Genomic DNA, 17,451 nt, shown 5'->3' with positions numbered 1-17,451 from the left:
TTAATTATGCTGTAATTAAAAATGTGTTGATTATGACAATTAGTCATTGGATTAATGCATAAATGACAATAATTATTAGGTTTGCACATTTTTGTATTAATTAGTAATTAGAGAGTCATTAGTATTGATTATGTTTGTAGTTCATAACCATAAAAATAAGTTCAAAGCTGAAAATAATTTATTAATATCTAAAACTTATTTTAAAAAATTAAATTTTCCATTAAAAAAACAATACATATCTATGAATTTCAAATATACATTGACAAATAAATAAATAAAAGTCCAAAATTTCTATTTTAGGCCCGAAAAAGAAAAATCCCTTTTTTAATTAATTAATTAATTAATTAATTAATTATTCCTCTTCTTCTTGGTCACATTATATCACAGTAGAGAAAAGCCCTGATTTTGTTCACTTGGATCCTTCTCGCGAGGTTTATGGAAGCTCATCTTCGATTTTTCCTCGCTTTCTCGTGCTTTTCGCTTCTCCTGATCTCTGGATTTGCATCGGTTCCATCGAGGGATTCGTTGGGCATAGCTCCCCAAGGTATAGTTTGACTGTTAAATTTGATCTTTTCTTCGGTTTTTGCTCTTGATTTGGGGTGCACTTTAGTGTGTGATTTTGGTGCTTTTTGTTCATCAGATGAGCTTTATTACAAATCCGATGTGATTAAGTGTAAGGATGGATCGAAGAAGTTCAGCAAAGATCAGTTGAATGATGAGTTTTGTGACTGTCCTGATGGAACTGATGAACCTGGTTAGATAAAGTTCTTTTTTTTTTAATGGTTTTTTGTGTGAATTTATTGTTTGATTGTTGGTGTTTCTTGGTGGTTTATGTTTAGAAGGAAGATTTATGTTGAGATATATTGCATCTGTGGGTTTGGTTGTGCAGGAACTTCGGCGTGCCCAGAAGGGAAGTTTTATTGCCGTAATGTAGGTCATGTCCCTCTTTCAATTTACTCTTCCAGAGTAAATGATGGCATTTGCGGTACGAATTGTGATAGTCTTTGTGATCATCTAATTGGTTGTTATTTGTTGTGCTTTTGATCTTTGGTAATGAGACTTGAGTTAAGGTTACTGCTTTTTTTCTTAGATATGTTTTACTGGTTAATTAATGTAATTGAGGGGTTTGAGAGGATTTTAGTAGGGGACAAGCGCTTGTGAGTCTTTGTGATGGTTTTAGTAACCTTGACACTGTGTGGAAGTCAAAGTGATAGCCTTGAAGAACCAATTTATAAGTAGCATTGTGCAAATGAGAACAAAATGATTGGTTTCTTATTCATGAATGCATTGCTTGGTATAGAATGATAGCGCTGTTGATTGTGAATCAAGTTTTGCATTTTCAATAAGGTGGTTGGGTTTTTTTTTCCAAAGGACAATTTTTAGATGAAGTTTTGCAATTTGTGCTTGTTAATAATAGGCAAATAATGTTCCATTCTATCATTAAATACATTTCTAATGCTCTGACAAGTTTTTACTAAAGTTGATTGATATTTTCTTGTTAATGTGTGATTCAGATTTTCTTGATATGTTCTACTCATCTGATGCATGTGTGTTGTTGTATCTCATTCAGTGCACAATTTTGGTACAAACTGTACTAATTTTATACCTATCCTTGTTAATATGCTGAATGTATTTGTCCCTAACTACTTGTACATTCAGTTTACTTTTGTTAAGGTACTTGTTTAACTCTGTAATTTTGTACCACAACTTGTGTGCAGATTGCTGTGATGGAAGTGATGAGTATAAGAGTAATGTGAAATGCCGTAATACGTGCTGGGAGGCTGGGAAAGCAGCTAGAGAAAGGTTGAGGAAAAGGATATCAACATATCAAGATGGAGTAACTATACGGAAGACAGAGGTAGAAAAGGCAAAACAAGCATTTGCTAAAGATGAAGCAGAGTTGGCAAATCTAAAAGCTGAAGAGAAAATACTCAAAGGACTAGTTCAGAAGCTTAAAGGTGTCGATCTACTCTGTTTTAGTATAACTTTCTTTCCTCACTCCTTTAGAGTTTGCTAACTTTTCTTTTTCTGGTATAATTTTTTACAATATTTTTCTGGATTTCTACTAGTTTTAGGTTCAAAGCTTTTTGATTGGTCAATTTAGTTTTGGATGGCAAAATACTATTGGTGAGCTGCGCTTTATATTTTGCTCTGTGATCTGGATTTGCAGAGTCTTCACTGTCCCACTTAGATACTTCATTCCTATTTTTACTTCATTCATGTGAATGAACTAGTGAATGTTGGACAGACAATTTTTACTGCTCATCTATTAACTATAAGTACATTATCATTATGCCTAATATATTAAATATAAATATAATGGTACCAAAAGGTTAATATATCATTCTTATTCCTGCTGCTGTGCCATGTAGAGCATAAAGAGCAGATAGAGAAGGTTGAGGAGGAAGTGCGTCAAAAAAAGGAGGAAGAAAAGAAATTGCAGGAAGAGGCTAGGAAAGCTAATGAGAAAGAGGTATATCATGAGGAACCTTCACATGGTAATATTGAGGCCCCTCCTGATGGTTTATCAGAATCACCAAAACAGGTAGTCGTTTATGTAGTTGCAAAATCTTTATAAGATATTCTCATACATAAATTCCATGTATCATTGCGCTCTTATGGCTAACTTTTTCTCTTTTAGGTTGCACACCATCTATCAACCTTATAAATTCACACCATGTTTTTTATTTAATTATTGCTTTGATGCAACTCAAACTCAAAGACATTTTTACTACATGAAAAAGACCATGAATTCTTTACATATTCATGCTGCAACTTCTCATGGTTTTCAGTCTCTGTAAAACAAAGTTATTTATTAACGTAATTTTTATCAATGACAATCTGAAAGTGTCCAGTTGAGTCTATCTTTTTGTTATTATTTTATTTTTTTGTTTTTAGTGATTTATAGTTTGATTGTACTTGAATACGAGGAAACACCATCTATGTTTAACCAGATGACTTACGTGGGCTCTTCTAAACATGGTAATTTTTGGTAGTTATTGTCACAATATCCATGCAAATCTCCTGACCTGTTTGTTAGACAATATGGCCTGCCTGGCATAGGTTATGCTGCCATTGTTAGTTGTATATGCTCCTATGTGTCCAATACTTTTTAATTAACTTCCTTTGCTATAGTCAACTTTTTAGCTTTCTAACCTGTAAAATCCTGCCAATGTCATAATTAATTCTCATAAAATGGCAATTTTATGCCATTGTTGCTAGTCAAACTCATTTCATTTATTTTTTGTTCTATTCTTGTAGGATGACCAACAGCATTATCATGATACTTCATCGGAAACTGAATCCGATCAAAGTGTTGGAACTGAGATATCAGACAATCATGAAGTGGAGCAGGTGTGTGATAGACTCTGTGTTGATCTTCTACAATTCTGATTCCATCTGCGAATTTATTTTAGTGCATTGTAATCTTTTGTTCTTTGAACATGCATTTTCAATTGAAGCATGAGGAAGAAACTTACAATGATAAGCGTGGAAATGTTGATGATGATAATATTGGTGAAGCATCCTCCTCTAATGTGTTTGAGGTACCAAAGAGTTATTTGTACTTATTTCATTGTTTAAATGGACAATGTTGGTCTTGACCCTTTGACTCTTGTATCAGCATATAGAAGATCAGCATGACCCACTAACAGAAACCAAAACTACTGCTGAAACTGAAACCAAGGAGGGTTCCCCGGATCAGGTAATGGAATATATATATATATATATATTTTCAATGGTAAGATTTTGTTCATAGTCTGAATGGTGTTCATGTCTGTAGTACTAAGTGAGTTCAGGCCCTAGTTGGTTATGATTATGTCCCATTCCTTTGGGGTATGCCTTTATTTTTATTGGTTATTAAAGATGGTGCATTGGGCCAAAAAATTTTTTTACGCGATTCTATAACTAATCTGTGAAGCTATTTTATTAGTTGCTATTATAAGTAAATTATGCCCAAAATAGTTCACATTGTCGCAAAACCGTTTTTTCCATGTTAATTGTAGACTGCCATGATGCAGAATCTTGTGCTGCATAGTACTTGTATTTCATTATGGTGTACTTTTGCGTGGTAAGCTGTAGTGCAGAAGAGGTGGGGTTTTGATACTAATAATTGATATTTTCTGTGTATTAATTTTGAATGTTAATTTGCACGGTTTCAGGTGCAAGAAGTTTCTCCTGATACTGAGAAGCTATCAAGAGAAGAGTTGGGCCGTCTTGTGGCTTCCCGATGGACTGGTGAAAATACAGCAGAGAACAAAAATGATGTAGATAATAATGTTAAAGAAGACCTTAATCATAATCAAGATGACTCAGATCATGATGATGTGCAAGATGAATATAATAAGGGCTATACTTCAGAAATTGAAGATAACAAGTATGCTGATGGTGACGAATTTAATGGTTCAGATGATGAATATGAAGATGATCATATTGATCCTACTGAGTCTTACAACCCTGATGATTTTGATGAGAAAGAAGATTTTTCAGGTCTGTATTCCTATATTTAAGATGGTCGTAATCTTCTGATAGATATATTTTTATGTCTCTTTGCTTTTGAAAAGCATATCTAGATGCTTGTGCACTTGCTAAAGCCATTTTCACTTGTATTTTTTACTTTTAATTTCAGATTTGACTATATCAACTACCCCATCTTGGCTGGACAAGGTTCGGCAAACTTTCAGAAAGGTTATACAAGCATTTAAATTTTTCCAGACTCAGGTGGATATATCAGGTAAAATTTTTCCCCCCTTGGGAAAGTCATGCAAAGATATATCAAAGATAAGCATGAGTTCCCCATCTCATGTTATTATTTTTTGTAGAGGGTGCTCGTATTCGGAAAGAGTATGATGAATCAAGCTCAAGACTATCCAAAATACAATCAAGAATATCCAGTCTCACTGAAAAGCTTAAGCATGACTTTGGTAAGTATGATATGCTGAGATTTTGCTTTGATTTAATGAAATCTGATGGTTCTGAGTATCATAAACTTGGTTGTCTCTTCTTTACATTGATTTTTTTCTGGATATGGCCCTTTTCACTTCAGCATTTTCTGATTCACATTATTGCCAAATATGCTATGCAAGCAGGAATTTATTTCTCCAAATTTCTATTTTATTCAGACTTATAACTGCAAGCTTCATATGCAATGTATAGCATATACAATTGATTTTGCTTTCTAGATAGTGTTGCTTGACTCAAAAGCACTATCAAATCATCTGACTAAACCAGATCTTGTCAAAGTACTTTTTCAAGAATGATGGATTGTTCCCATTTGTTATCCGTACTTCAATTGACTGCTAATTTCAAGCATCTGTTTTTCAGGCAAGGAGAAGGAATTTTATTCGTTCTATGGCCAGTGCTTTGAGAACAAGGAAAACAAGTATGGAATGTTCTTTTGTTTGCTTGAATCATTATTTTGAACTTGGAGTAATTGTTTGGCAATTCTTTTTCTAGGTATACATACAAAGTCTGCCCATTCAAGCAAGCTACCCAGGTTGAAGGCCATAGTACTACTCGCTTGGGGTACACTCTTTTCCCTTGCTCTTTTTTTCCTCTATCATAAACTAAGGACAAACAATGGCTGTAATATTTTCACATAGTTATATACCCAATGCCTGTAAATGTTCCTTGTGTGAGCTTATCATTTATAAAGTAAGGTCAGGAATGATGCATTATGATTATAATGGAAACCTAACACTCATCTTGATGCTCATCCTGTCTCAACCAGGAACTGGGACAAATTTGAGGAGTCATACAGGATCATGCAGTTCACTTACGGAGATAAATGCTGGAACGGCCCTGACAGAAGTTTAACGGTATTACACATTAATGCCATTTCTCAGGCAATTTCATTCTTAATCAAAAATGTCCTTCAACAGGTTAGACTTCGGTGTGGATTGAAGAACGAGTTAACTGATGTCGATGAACCAAGCCGATGCGAGTACGATCTTCTTTCTTCACTCCTTTTTCTCATTCATTATTCGACTTCGTACTCTCACATCTTATGACATTCTAGATACTCCGCTCTGCTTTCAACTCCTGCACTATGCGTCGAAGAAAAACTAAAGGTATTCCTTACCGTAAATCCAATTGCAAGTTTATGCACATTATCTTTTCCAGTTCTTAAAGCGATATCCGGGGACATATTTACAGGAACTGCAGCAAAAACTAGAACTACTTAACTCGAGCCAACCACCCAACCACGACGAACTGTAAAACCATCTAAATCACATTCTCGACGGACTTTAAAAATGTTCGAGGCATCGACATGCGGGCTATTTAAAGAGAGAAAAATCGGCAAAATGACATCGTGATATATTCTAATGATCTTTTTTTGGCCCTGTGCTCCTATTGTAACACTTTGAGAGCTGATTCAGAATGAGCATTTCTCAGGTAACAACAATATTTGTTTATCTGAGCTCATCTTTCCAGTGTACTTTTATTACTTGCAAAATTTATCAGTACTCTTCTGGTAATATTACCAGGAAAGAGTAATGCATTAGTTTAATGTAATGTTCCAGATTTGAAAAATTTATTTTAATACTGAAATTTTCCTGACACTCTGACAAAAACTGGTTGATATATTTATTATCTGTGATTGAGGTTTTGTTTGGTAGGGTTTCCTTTAATGCTTCTATTTTGGATGCAATTGATTTGACCTAACCCTAATTGCTTTTAAACTTAAAAAATTAATTTCAATGCCAATTAATTACAAAAATTAGGTTACATAAACCTGTTGATGTCACAAAAAGTGCACAAATTGATTTTGAATTTTTATTTTCATGAGAAAAGTCATAGTCTGAGTTTCCTGTCTTGTTGGAGTTTCAAATTAGGGCTTTTTTTTTATTATTTGCAGATATGCCCTTGCAAAAATTCTTATTTATAGGGTTGTTTACACAAATTCCGAAAATTTAGGAAAAAATATTCTCTCCACCATGACTATTATTATAATTATTATTAATAAGTTATATTCTGAGAATAAACCTTATGCAATAGCACTGAACACCTCACCATTAAAAAAGTCAAGTTTATATTCAATTCTTGGTAACTTTTTCATCAAGATCTCCACACCAGCCAAATAAAGAATGCCCTAAAACTTTTCACCCAAATTAATGCTTGTTTTCTTTTTAATTTTTATTGAGATTCTCATTACTTTTTATTTTCTAAAAATTAAAAGTGAAAATGTGTGGCTAAATTAGGGTTTATGCTCTCCACCATCCATATATGACATGCCTAACTTGTTCTCCAAGCCATCACTTTCGTTTTGCATTTTCCCCCCTGTCAAAGTTTGCAATTACACATGCGCCCTTCCTGAATATGTGTAAAGAATTTTACATATGTAACCCTAAAAAAGTTTGGAATTATTTATGCACTCATACAAAACTTCCTTTTCATTTAAATCCTTGAAATTTGAGATTCTTAAATATAAACATCTTTTAAATAATAGAAGACAAATCCAAATTTTCAAATACTAAGAATATAACTAAAGTTTTTGTTTTGAATAAAACCAGGAAATATAAGTAATTGTGGTCTATTTAAATATTATTGGATGGTTTAAACAAACAGTTGTCTTCTAGAAAACTATGACTCCTAAAAAAATCAATGAGTCAAACACACAAAATAAATAAATAAATAAATAAATTCAATGAGCAGGGGCTTTTAAGTAAAAGTTTAAGGGACTTTCACATTAATAAGTTAAAGTGCAGGGGGTTTTCTGCAAAATAACCCCACAAATATTCTTTTTATATTATTAGCGCAGCGGTTTCAATTCTTCTCATAAAAACTTCTCCTTTTCTTCTCATCGAACGCCGGCCTCGTCTCGCCGTCGTTCTTCTCCTCCGTCTCTTCTTCTCGAGATCTCGTTCCTTTCGATCGATCCATGATGCAAACGGGACCGGAAGTGGAAGTGGAGGTGCAGCGGAGGCCGAAGACGAAGATCGTCTGCACGCTTGGCCCTGCGTCGAGGTCGGTGCAGATGATTGAGCGGTTGCTTCGGGCTGGGATGAACGTCGCGCGCTTTAACTTCTCCCATGGATCGCATGAGTATCATCAGGAGACGCTTGATAACCTTCATGCTGCCATGGAGAACACCGGCATCCTCTGCGCGGTTATGCTTGACACCAAGGTCTCTTCTTTCCCTTCCTTTTCGTTTTCTTATTCCTGAATCGTTGTGTGTGTGTTTTATCGCATTGGCTATTAGGTTATTGATTATCTTTGATTGTTTGTTGTTATTTGTCTTTTTCTTTTTTTAATTTCTCGAGTTTTGTTTGTTATTCTCATTGTTGGCTTGTATTTATTGCTAGATCTGTTCTTTTAATTGTGTTTTTTAATTTTGTTATCCATTTTATGGTTTTTCTTTGGCATACATTGTTTTATTTTCTCATGCTTGATTCGATTGTTGCTTCTTGCCGTCAAAATTCCTTTTTCTATTGTCTGTAATTTAATTTCAAAGTTATGTCTTGATGGACATTAATGTTATTTCGTCTACGAGGGACTGGGATTCCTAGATTTTTGAATTTTGTTAGTGTTATCATATATATATATATATATATATATTAGTATTATTTGGTTCATCTGTGCTATTAGGTATTTAATATAATATGAAAAGCATCATTAATCAATGTTTTGCTTAGTTCTATTATTAATTTGTGATTTTTTTTTTCTTGAATTTTGCTGTAAGCTCCGTTTCCTAGTCTTCTCTTCTTTCATATGAATTTTTTTTTTCAATTTATTTCTTGTGCACATGTTTTAACTCTTTCCTTTTTTTCTTTTAATTATCTCCGGTGAATCTGCCGTACTTATTACAATATTTTTTTGTCTTTCGTCCTTAAATTCATCCAGACTGTTGTCTGGTTGGGTTTGAAGGTGGTTGGAATTATTGTGAAAACCTTGTACTGTGTGAATTCTAAACCATATATTTTAAGTTTCTATTTTTGGTTGGTTGTTGATATATTTGTCACTTGTTGCATTCATCTCCCTTGTATACCTGATGAAAGGATGTGGTAATAAACATGTGAAGAGGTGCTTGTATTTGTTGAGTTATTAACTTTTTTATTTGTTCACATTTCAGCAAATGCTTTTTTTCCTATATCAGTGAGTATTGTTGAAGTTCTCCAAATGAAAATATCTACATTAAGAAACTTTTGGTCTTTCACTAATGTTAAAATTTTGCTTGGGTGTATTTGCCTATTTAAGCTATCAAGAATTGGAACAAGTTTGTACTTGCCTGCCTTTACTTTCAGGGTTTGGTTTACCTTTGTTTGGCCATCTCAAATAGGAAGAGGTTTCCCTGGAATTGGATGCTTTACTTAATTTTGGGATGTGTATTTTATGAACATTGTTAGATAGTAATACAGAATGATTGAACATCAGACAGTTGAGTTTAATGAAAATGCTTAATTGCTCATTATCAATTTTTAATACAAATCTTAATTCACAACAATAAGTTTTGATGTTTTGATGTGACAACTTGTTAGTTGCATCTTTATAGCCAGCTATGAAAAGCTTTCCATCTAAGCAATGATAGCCTCCTATCAATAATTGGATTATTTTTTAAGTGCAATTAACTCTATTTGTTTTGATCATTTATAAACCAATAAGGTGCCTGAGTTTGCTTTCTGAGAAAGTGCTAGACAAGGAAACTTCAGTTTTTGAGTGGAAATTATTTTCCTTTATTTGGTCACGAAGCCATTGATGGTTTTAGTTTCTCATTAAGCAAACCTATGATTTTTTCAGGTTTTGTCTTTTTCAAATGATAACTTGTCATTGAAAAAGAAGATTTTATTAAGAGGTTTCCTTAGAATTTGTGCGGGTCGTTGCAATTTCTTGTGCTCTGGGAGAAATAGCACTTATACATGCTGTAAATTTTTGGAAAGGTTATTTGTTACTGATTATAGTGTTTTGTGAAATATGTAATTAATATTCAATTCAAGTTGATAATATAATGATTAAGTACTTCTTGATTTGATATGTACAATCGGCCACTTAATTCTAATGTCACTTCTATATGTTAATTAGACTACTTTAGTTTTGATGACAATTGAGCAAATTGCAGGGCCCAGAAATCCGAACAGGTTTCCTGAAAGACAGCAAGCCCATCCAACTGAAGAAAGGGCAGGAGATCACTATCTCAACAGATTACAGCATAAAGGGTGATGAAAACATGATCTCCATGAGTTACAAGAAGTTAGCTGAGGATGTGCAGCCAGAGAGTGTCATTCTATGTGCTGATGGGACTGTCACATTAACCGTGCTTTCTTGTGATAAGGAAAATGGTTTGGTTTGTTGCCGCTGCGAGAATTCTGCTACTATTGGGGAGAGGAAAAACGTCAACCTTCCTGGAGTTATTGTTGATCTTCCTACTTTGACCGAGAAAGACAAGGAGGATATAATGAAATGGGGTGTCCCTAATAAGATAGACATGATTGCTCTTTCTTTTGTACGCAAAGGTTCAGACCTTGTGGAGGTTAGGAAGCTGCTTGGAGAACATGCAAAGTCAATCATGTTGATGTCAAAGGTCTCTATTGCTCACCTAATCTACTTTGGAACATAATACCCACTATGAGATTCTAAATTCCACTTATCCTTGACTGCTTTGCAGGTTGAGAATCAAGAAGGGGTGGCCAATTTTGATGACATTCTAACTAATTCAGATGCGTTCATGGTCGCGAGAGGAGATCTTGGTATGGAGATTCCTATTGAGAAGATCTTCTATGCGCAAAAGGTGATGATTTTCAAGTGCAACATACAAGGGAAGCCTGTTGTCACCGCTACCCAAATGTTGGAATCCATGATCAAGTCTCCTCGTCCTACCCGGGCAGAAGCCACTGATGTAGCCAACGCGGTTCTGGATGGCACTGACTGTGTCATGCTCAGCGGTGAGACTGCTGCCGGAGCCTATCCAGAGCTTGCAGTTCAAACCATGGCTAAAATCTGCTTAGAAGCAGAATCTTATGTGGACTATAATTCTGCTTTCAAAGGAATCATGGCTTTGGCTCCTGTTCCTATGAGTCCACTAGAGAGCCTTGCTTCATCAGCTGTTCGCATGGCCAACTCGTCCATGGCATCACTTATTTTGGTCCTGACTCGAGGAGGAAGCACAGCCAAACTGGTGGCCAAGTACAGGCCAGCAATGCCAATTCTTTCAGTGGTGGTGCCTGAGATCAAAACAGATTCTTTTGATTGGTCATGTAGTGATGAATCGCCAGCGAGACACAGCCTTATTTTCAGAGGGCTTATTCCTGCATTGAGCGCCGGAAGTGCAAGAGCATCACATTCTGAGTCGACAGAAGAAGCCCTGGAATTTGCCATGCAGCACGGGAAATCCATTGGGCTCTGCAAGTCAGGGGATGCTGTCGTGGCATTGCACCGTGTAGGGGCTTCATCCGTGATCAAGATTTTGACAGTCAAGTGACAACCATGCCTAGCCGAATTTTTTTTTTTCAAGGGGCAATTTTGTTTAGCAAGTTCTTGCAGTCCCCCAAGTTTTTTGTTTGCTATTTTGGAGTGTCTGTCACACCCTTTCTTTTGCTTTCAAACCTTAGCACGTTATGTTTTCTTCAATGATGTGAAGAATTATAGTTCAGTCAATTACATAACATTTATTTTATTGAGGCACATTGTTTTCTTTATGAGCAAATAGATTTGTGAAATTTTAATTGAAAATTTTAGCAGGGTTGATCATGCTTCATTGTTCATCATCTGAGAATATTTTACTTTGGTTGGATGAATTGGTAGTAACAATAACTTTCAAGTACAAAAAAACAAATCAGCAGATAAATTCAAAACAAAGCAGAGCATACTCTGTTTATACTTCCAGCACCCAAATTCAGTAATAATAAGTTAATAACTGAAATACTGTACAAGATGGTTCCAATCAACTTAAAAGCAAAACAATTTAAACCAGTGAACACCCCAACCTCAATTCTCATCAACATTAGAGCTGTTGTTGTTAATACTTCCATTTGTTGTCGACGAGGATGAAGCCGACGAAGAATTCCCTGAGCCCTGCTGCCCAGATGTAGAGAACAAACCACTGAAAGGCCACGGTACCGGGATCCAAAACCTCCTCCCGTTTCCACCACTGCCGGTACCACTCTCTACTCTCCTGGCATTTTCTGCTTCATTCACATTCTTCGACTCTTCTGCTGGAATCTGAAACCTGCAAACAGGACACGAACTATGAAGCTCAAGCCACGGCAATATACATCTACTGTGAAACTTATGCTTGCAAGGCATCTCCTTAGCTTCCATTCCTACTTCCAAATCCTCCAAACAAACCGAACAACTCATACACTCCTCTACCTTCACCGTCGGCATAGCCTCTACTGCCTTCTTCTGGGCCGGTGGCGTCCCGTACTGACTCGGGTCATTCTCCGCCAAATGCTGCAACAAAACATCCAATCCAGAACCAATGAAGTAATCCCCTATTGATGCACCAATGCCATTGTTCCTCAATTCATGCTCATTACTCTGATTACCATCAATTGATCCCTGAAGTACAATTGCTTGATTGAAAGGATTAAGAAGTATGACTCTTTGTCCATCTCTTTCATTCTCACTCTCCGGCATATCACTTTCCGGTCTCACACCGTCCCGGAGACCTTGAAGCACTTGAATTATCGCCAAGCTCCTCCTCCGTCTTCGAAGAACAGGCTGCAACTCTTCCTCCTCATTCTCATGGCTTCCTTCTTCTTCCTCACCACCTTCTCTACGAGCACGCCGATGCCGATACTGGTTGTTCATAAGTCTGAAAAGTATCGGAGCCCATAAAGATAGAGCTCTATCTCTATCTGAGCCTAATTCAGTGTTAGCATCACTGATATTTCCCCTTGATTGCATCTCTTCTACAAAACCACTATCACAATAAGGACACTTGATTTCCATCCCCATGATTGGGCTCACCATTTGTGAGCACATATGACACCAATACCTTGAACTCCAATTCTCATCCATTCCTCTAAATTCTTGTTGCCCTCCCCCCTTTTTCACCCTCTTTTATCTGAAGTACAACAACATATCATTCAACAAACAAACACCTCAAAGCAATAAAAATCACAAGAAACTTTGCCAATATTAAATTCAAGCACAAGAAAGATCACATCTTTTCATATATAAAAGTAACAACACAACAACTCAGAAAAAGAGGAATTTTACCAGAAAAAGATGATGAGTTCCTGCAGAAAAGACACAGAAATATGAAATCACTCAGCAAAATCAAATCTTTTTCTCAGAGTTCGCATATGAACAAGGGTTTAAATACATGGATACAAGGGTTTAAATACATGAAGGAGAAGACTCCATCATGCCATGCCACACGCCAACCAGTCAAGACTCAAAATCTATGAAAACATATTTGGACACGCAATATAAACAAGAGAAACAAAACAAGGATTCAATTAACCAAAACAAATGAAACAATTAATGATCCAGAAACAATCTCATGGTCAAAAAACACAAAGAGAAAGATCAAAGATTTCACCTTTGAGGGAGAATATTTGGGTGATGGCCTTGATCAGCAGAGTGACAGAAGGAATGGAAAAAAGAAATTAAGAAAGAACAAGAGGAGACCTCTTCCTCCTTCCTATTTTATTAACCCCCACAACTTTTTGGTTTTAATTAATTAATTTTTAAGTTAATTTAATTCATTTATTATTCTATTTATATGATGATGTATTTTTGGATGCTTGAATTGTAAAAAGCCTGTCTTTTGTCCCTACTTTTAATCTTTGTTGCTGCTTTTTTGAGTTTGTGGGATCTTGCTTGAAATAGATTGAGAACAAATGTGACCTTTTATTTTTTTTTTATTTTTATTTTTTATTTTTTAAAAAAATTAAATAAACTACTAATATATTGAAAGGAAAGACGAAAGTACAAAGACGAAAATCCTCTCACTAAAAGTGAAAGGAACAAAATACAGAAAATAAAATAGAGAAACAGAAAGTAGATAATAGTCTAAACACGTGGAAGACATCGTCTGGCATCACAGCCTGTCTAGAAATGTAGTCATTTTATTTTAAATAAAATATCTATAATTTACTTCTAATTTTTTTTTTTAAATAATTGTTATTATAATATAAAATACTTTTGTTTTTTTGTTTTATTGTGGTTTCCTAAAATGCTAGTTTAGCAGCTAAATTGCATGTAGGAAAGTATATATATTGACATAAAAGTGCCAAGCACCACTAATTTAAAAGAACATGTACTGATAGAATTAATATATCAACCCAAGGAATTTTAAGATTTGATTTTGGATCTTTTCTAAAAAATTATCCAGTGTAAAAAACTTTATACCAATAAATCACAAGTTCATTTGTATATATATATAGAGGACCCATCATTCAAGAATGTCTTTAAATTTGAAATATATGAGCATCCATACTATTCGTTAGATTGTTATCCAACGACTACGATCCATTCATAAACAGTATTAATCAACACCAAACAATGTTATATAGTGTATATAGTAATCATAAATAGTAAATATACATAATATTGATATAAAAAAATAATCATTTGATCATTATCCAACAACTATAAAATAATTATTTTTAGTGAACAACCATATGTGTTAATATGTAGATGATTTAAACTAATATATATATATATATATATTAATAATAAATCTCAAACATACATTTTTCATTTTTATACCTTAGAAGCATAGTTATCAGACCCGGACCAGTCTGGCGGTCAAACCGGTTGACCCGGTGCTTCAACCGGTCCGGGTCTTTAATTAGACCGGTTATGCAATCAACCCGTTCTGACCTGCCTTGACCCGCTTTGACCCGGTGGTTAGACAGGTTGACCCGGCGGTCGGACCGATTAACCCGGCGGTCGGACCAATTGACTTGGTGGTTAGACCGATTGACCCAGTTTGATTTGTAATTTCAATTTTAAACTTTGGTTATATATTGGATTGAGTTTGGTTTAATACTTTGATAATGAATTTAAACTTTTATTGTGAATTAGTTGATGCTTGAACTTTGACGTATTGTTATGTGTTGGTATTATGTGAAGTTTGAGCTTTTTTCCCCTTTTATACTGCTTCCAAATCAAAGATTAACAATTGTTTTGTATTTTTTTCCATCAAATTATTTATTTGATAACTAATAATTCATGGATATTATTATGATATATCACTATATAATTAAAAACTAATTTATAATTTTAAAAATAATATTTTTAAATATTTTTATTAACCCAGTATTGACCCAAATGACCCGACGGTTGAACCAATTAACCCGTGACCCAGAGGCTTGATCGGGTCAATGCCCGAGCCGGGTCTGATAACTATGCTTAGAAGAGAGTTAAATCTTCAATTATATGCTTTAACCTAATGGCACCAAAGAAAAAAGTTTGAGGAGGTAATACTAAATTGGTGGTAAATTATAGTGTTATTTGTTAAAAAATTTTAAATTTTGATCAAATGTTTGTTTAATATATTTTAGGGAAGTCAAATTTCTTCTCTAGAACATGAGAAAGAAATGCATTTCACAAGAAAGTTCGTTAGATTTCAATTAATGCATATTTTTGAATTGCATGGACTTTCCATGAATTTTCTTTTTGTGAGAAAAGCAGCATTAATTGGATTGTTTTGTGGCCAAATTTTCAATTTTTATTTACAAGCAGTTTTTAACACCATATATTATGAATCATTAAAAACATACACCAATAAAAATATCATTAGTTTTTTATATTTAAAAACAATATATCTATTATTACTGGCACATCATGATTTATACATAATTATAAAAATTATATATCTGATCTTGGTTAAATTATCTTTGTCAAATCGTATGGTGGAGGTGCATTAATTACGATATTTTACCAATTATTTAAAAATAAATCCTCTTATAATTTTTAAAGAAAAAAAATAATATTATTTTTCCAATATTTTTTTTGCAATGTTTTCTTTCACAAGAGACCCACATCAAGACCAATACAATATTTGATACTAGTGTATAAAGTGTGAACAATGCAGAGAAATAGTACTCTTATCTTTTTTACTTGTCATATTTTAAAGATTTTTTTAAATTTTTTTATTTATCTATTTAGAAAACTTGTGGATCGTTAAATATTGTTTTTTCAAATACAACTTTTAATAAGTTATATTCAACTACATATGTTTTTAAAAAATATTTTAAATAAAAGATAATATTAGAAAAATTAATATAATTTTAATAAATTTTAGATTATCAACTAACTTTAACTAATTTTTTTAATCCATATAATTTAGTTAAAATAAAAAAATAAAAAAAAATTAAAAGAAGTATTATGAAAACAAATTTGAATCTGCATTTTGTGGTGAGTTATTATTGAAACTATTAATAGTGAGTTATCACTGGTAATTACAAGTCCAGTGCCTTCTCCAAATCATAATTTTGTTTAAATAAATGAAAATTTTACATATTAAAAGAAATCTTTAATTAAGGTCAGCGACTCAGCTACAATAACTTGAAAATTAAAATAAAAATAGTAATAATTATTATTTTATTTTAAGAATATATAAAAAAAAAAAGTTAAAGAATCTCGAGGGATAATGAGTGGAGACGTGGCGAGCTGCATGGCCCTTAATAATTATTGTATTCGTTCCCATGTTGGCGTTTCACGAGTCCCGCGGGACACGATAACCTAAAGATTCTCTCGAGTGGAGCACAACCAACGCATCACACTCACCCACGAAACCTCATCTCATGCATATCATCATCTCCCACTATTTTATATTATAATATTAATATCATTTGTTTATTTATTTATTTTTACAAAGTTTTTTTATGCTTACTTTTTAGGTATTTATTAATTTAAATCCAACTTGATATGATATGATAATATAATACCGGATTATTTTAATGATTTTATATAAAAATATTAAAAAATAACTGTGATATTTTTTTAATATTTATTCAATAATGAAAACACGTCTTGATTAACATAGTAACATGTGATGTAATATTATATATTTGTATGTACGTGTAATTTAATATGATTTAAGATCAATTTTAGACGTTTATTATGTTTAAGGTACTGACAGTGAAAATATTCATTCACAATATGTAATGGCATAAATTTTTTAAAATTTTTTTTATGAAAATAATTTAAATCTTTATTTAATTTAGAACAATATCTTATATACTTGATTAATCAAATTAAATTATGCACTTTACTTACAAAACAATGACTTAATTAATGTTCATTAAAATAAATATTTTAGGTTTAATCTAGAGTGTTTTGGTCACAATTAATTACATTATCAATGAATTCAAGTATGGTAAAAATAATCAAGTTACTACGAATTAAAATTAACATGAGTTTTATATATTTATTTATACAAGAATAAAACACCATTCCAATGAAGTGAGAGAACCAATGTCCACCCTCACATTTTATTTATTTAAAACTAACCCTTTTTTTAATCATTTATGAGCATCTTGTGAAGATGAACACTAATAA

At 33.4% G+C, this 17,451-nt stretch overlaps 3 protein-coding genes across 4 annotated transcripts; 2 read left to right on the top strand and 1 right to left on the bottom strand.

Moving 5' to 3' along the window:
* Positions 1 to 383: 383 nt before the first annotated feature.
* Positions 384 to 6,584, top strand: LOC120273524 (glucosidase 2 subunit beta-like). The gene is made up of 17 exons (XM_039280153.1): positions 384 to 544; positions 641 to 754; positions 890 to 985; positions 1,719 to 1,958; positions 2,373 to 2,545; positions 3,262 to 3,354; positions 3,462 to 3,545; positions 3,623 to 3,703; positions 4,161 to 4,488; positions 4,628 to 4,732; positions 4,821 to 4,922; positions 5,323 to 5,380; positions 5,455 to 5,523; positions 5,729 to 5,816; positions 5,880 to 5,941; positions 6,017 to 6,068; positions 6,154 to 6,584. Exons 1-17 carry the CDS (start codon positions 436 to 438, stop codon positions 6,214 to 6,216), a joined length of 1,917 nt encoding a protein of 638 aa, XP_039136087.1. The 5' UTR covers positions 384 to 435; the 3' UTR covers positions 6,217 to 6,584.
* A 1,068-nt stretch (positions 6,585 to 7,652) lies between these two features.
* LOC120273525 (pyruvate kinase, cytosolic isozyme) lies at positions 7,653 to 11,612 on the top strand. The gene is made up of 3 exons (XM_039280154.1): positions 7,653 to 8,125; positions 10,055 to 10,516; positions 10,601 to 11,612. Exons 1-3 carry the CDS (start codon positions 7,880 to 7,882, stop codon positions 11,411 to 11,413), a joined length of 1,521 nt encoding a protein of 506 aa, XP_039136088.1. The 5' UTR covers positions 7,653 to 7,879; the 3' UTR covers positions 11,414 to 11,612.
* Positions 11,613 to 11,775: 163 nt separating this feature from the next.
* LOC120273081 (E3 ubiquitin-protein ligase SIRP1) lies at positions 11,776 to 13,591 on the bottom strand. Of its 2 annotated transcripts, none has more exons than XM_039279726.1 (2): positions 13,481 to 13,591; positions 11,776 to 13,000 (listed from the first exon to the last, which is right to left on the bottom strand). In XM_039279726.1, exon 2 carries the CDS (start codon positions 12,952 to 12,954, stop codon positions 11,920 to 11,922), a length of 1,035 nt encoding a protein of 344 aa, XP_039135660.1. In that variant the 5' UTR covers positions 12,955 to 13,000; positions 13,481 to 13,591; the 3' UTR covers positions 11,776 to 11,919. The 2 variants fall into 2 exon arrangements, with proteins under 2 accessions (XP_039135660.1, XP_039135661.1); XM_039279727.1 differs by lacking the exon at positions 13,481 to 13,591 and adding an exon at positions 13,156 to 13,274.
* Positions 13,592 to 17,451: the final 3,860 nt, after the last annotated feature.

This window comes from Dioscorea cayenensis, chromosome 12, assembly GCF_009730915.1.
Source record: "Dioscorea cayenensis subsp. rotundata cultivar TDr96_F1 chromosome 12, TDr96_F1_v2_PseudoChromosome.rev07_lg8_w22 25.fasta, whole genome shotgun sequence".
Taxonomy (NCBI): Eukaryota; Viridiplantae; Streptophyta; class Magnoliopsida; order Dioscoreales; family Dioscoreaceae; genus Dioscorea; species Dioscorea cayenensis.
This window is presented reverse-complemented; position numbering and strand designations above follow the sequence as displayed.

Coding starts and splice junctions, on each gene's coding strand:
- LOC120273524 (XM_039280153.1), top strand. CDS start 436: ATGGAAGCTCATCTTCGATTTTTCCTCGCTTTCTCGTGCTTTTCGCTT. Junction 4,489..4,627: donor TGAGAAAGAAGATTTTTCAG/GTCTGTATTCCT, acceptor TTTTAATTTCAG/ATTTGACTATATCAACTACC. Junction 4,733..4,820: donor GACTCAGGTGGATATATCAG/GTAAAATTTTTC, acceptor TATTTTTTGTAG/AGGGTGCTCGTATTCGGAAA.
- LOC120273525 (XM_039280154.1), top strand. CDS start 7,880: ATGATGCAAACGGGACCGGAAGTGGAAGTGGAGGTGCAGCGGAGGCCG. Junction 8,126..10,054: donor CGGTTATGCTTGACACCAAG/GTCTCTTCTTTC, acceptor AGCAAATTGCAG/GGCCCAGAAATCCGAACAGG. Junction 10,517..10,600: donor CAATCATGTTGATGTCAAAG/GTCTCTATTGCT, acceptor ACTGCTTTGCAG/GTTGAGAATCAAGAAGGGGT.
- LOC120273081 (XM_039279726.1), bottom strand. CDS start 12,954: ATGGATGAGAATTGGAGTTCAAGGTATTGGTGTCATATGTGCTCACAA.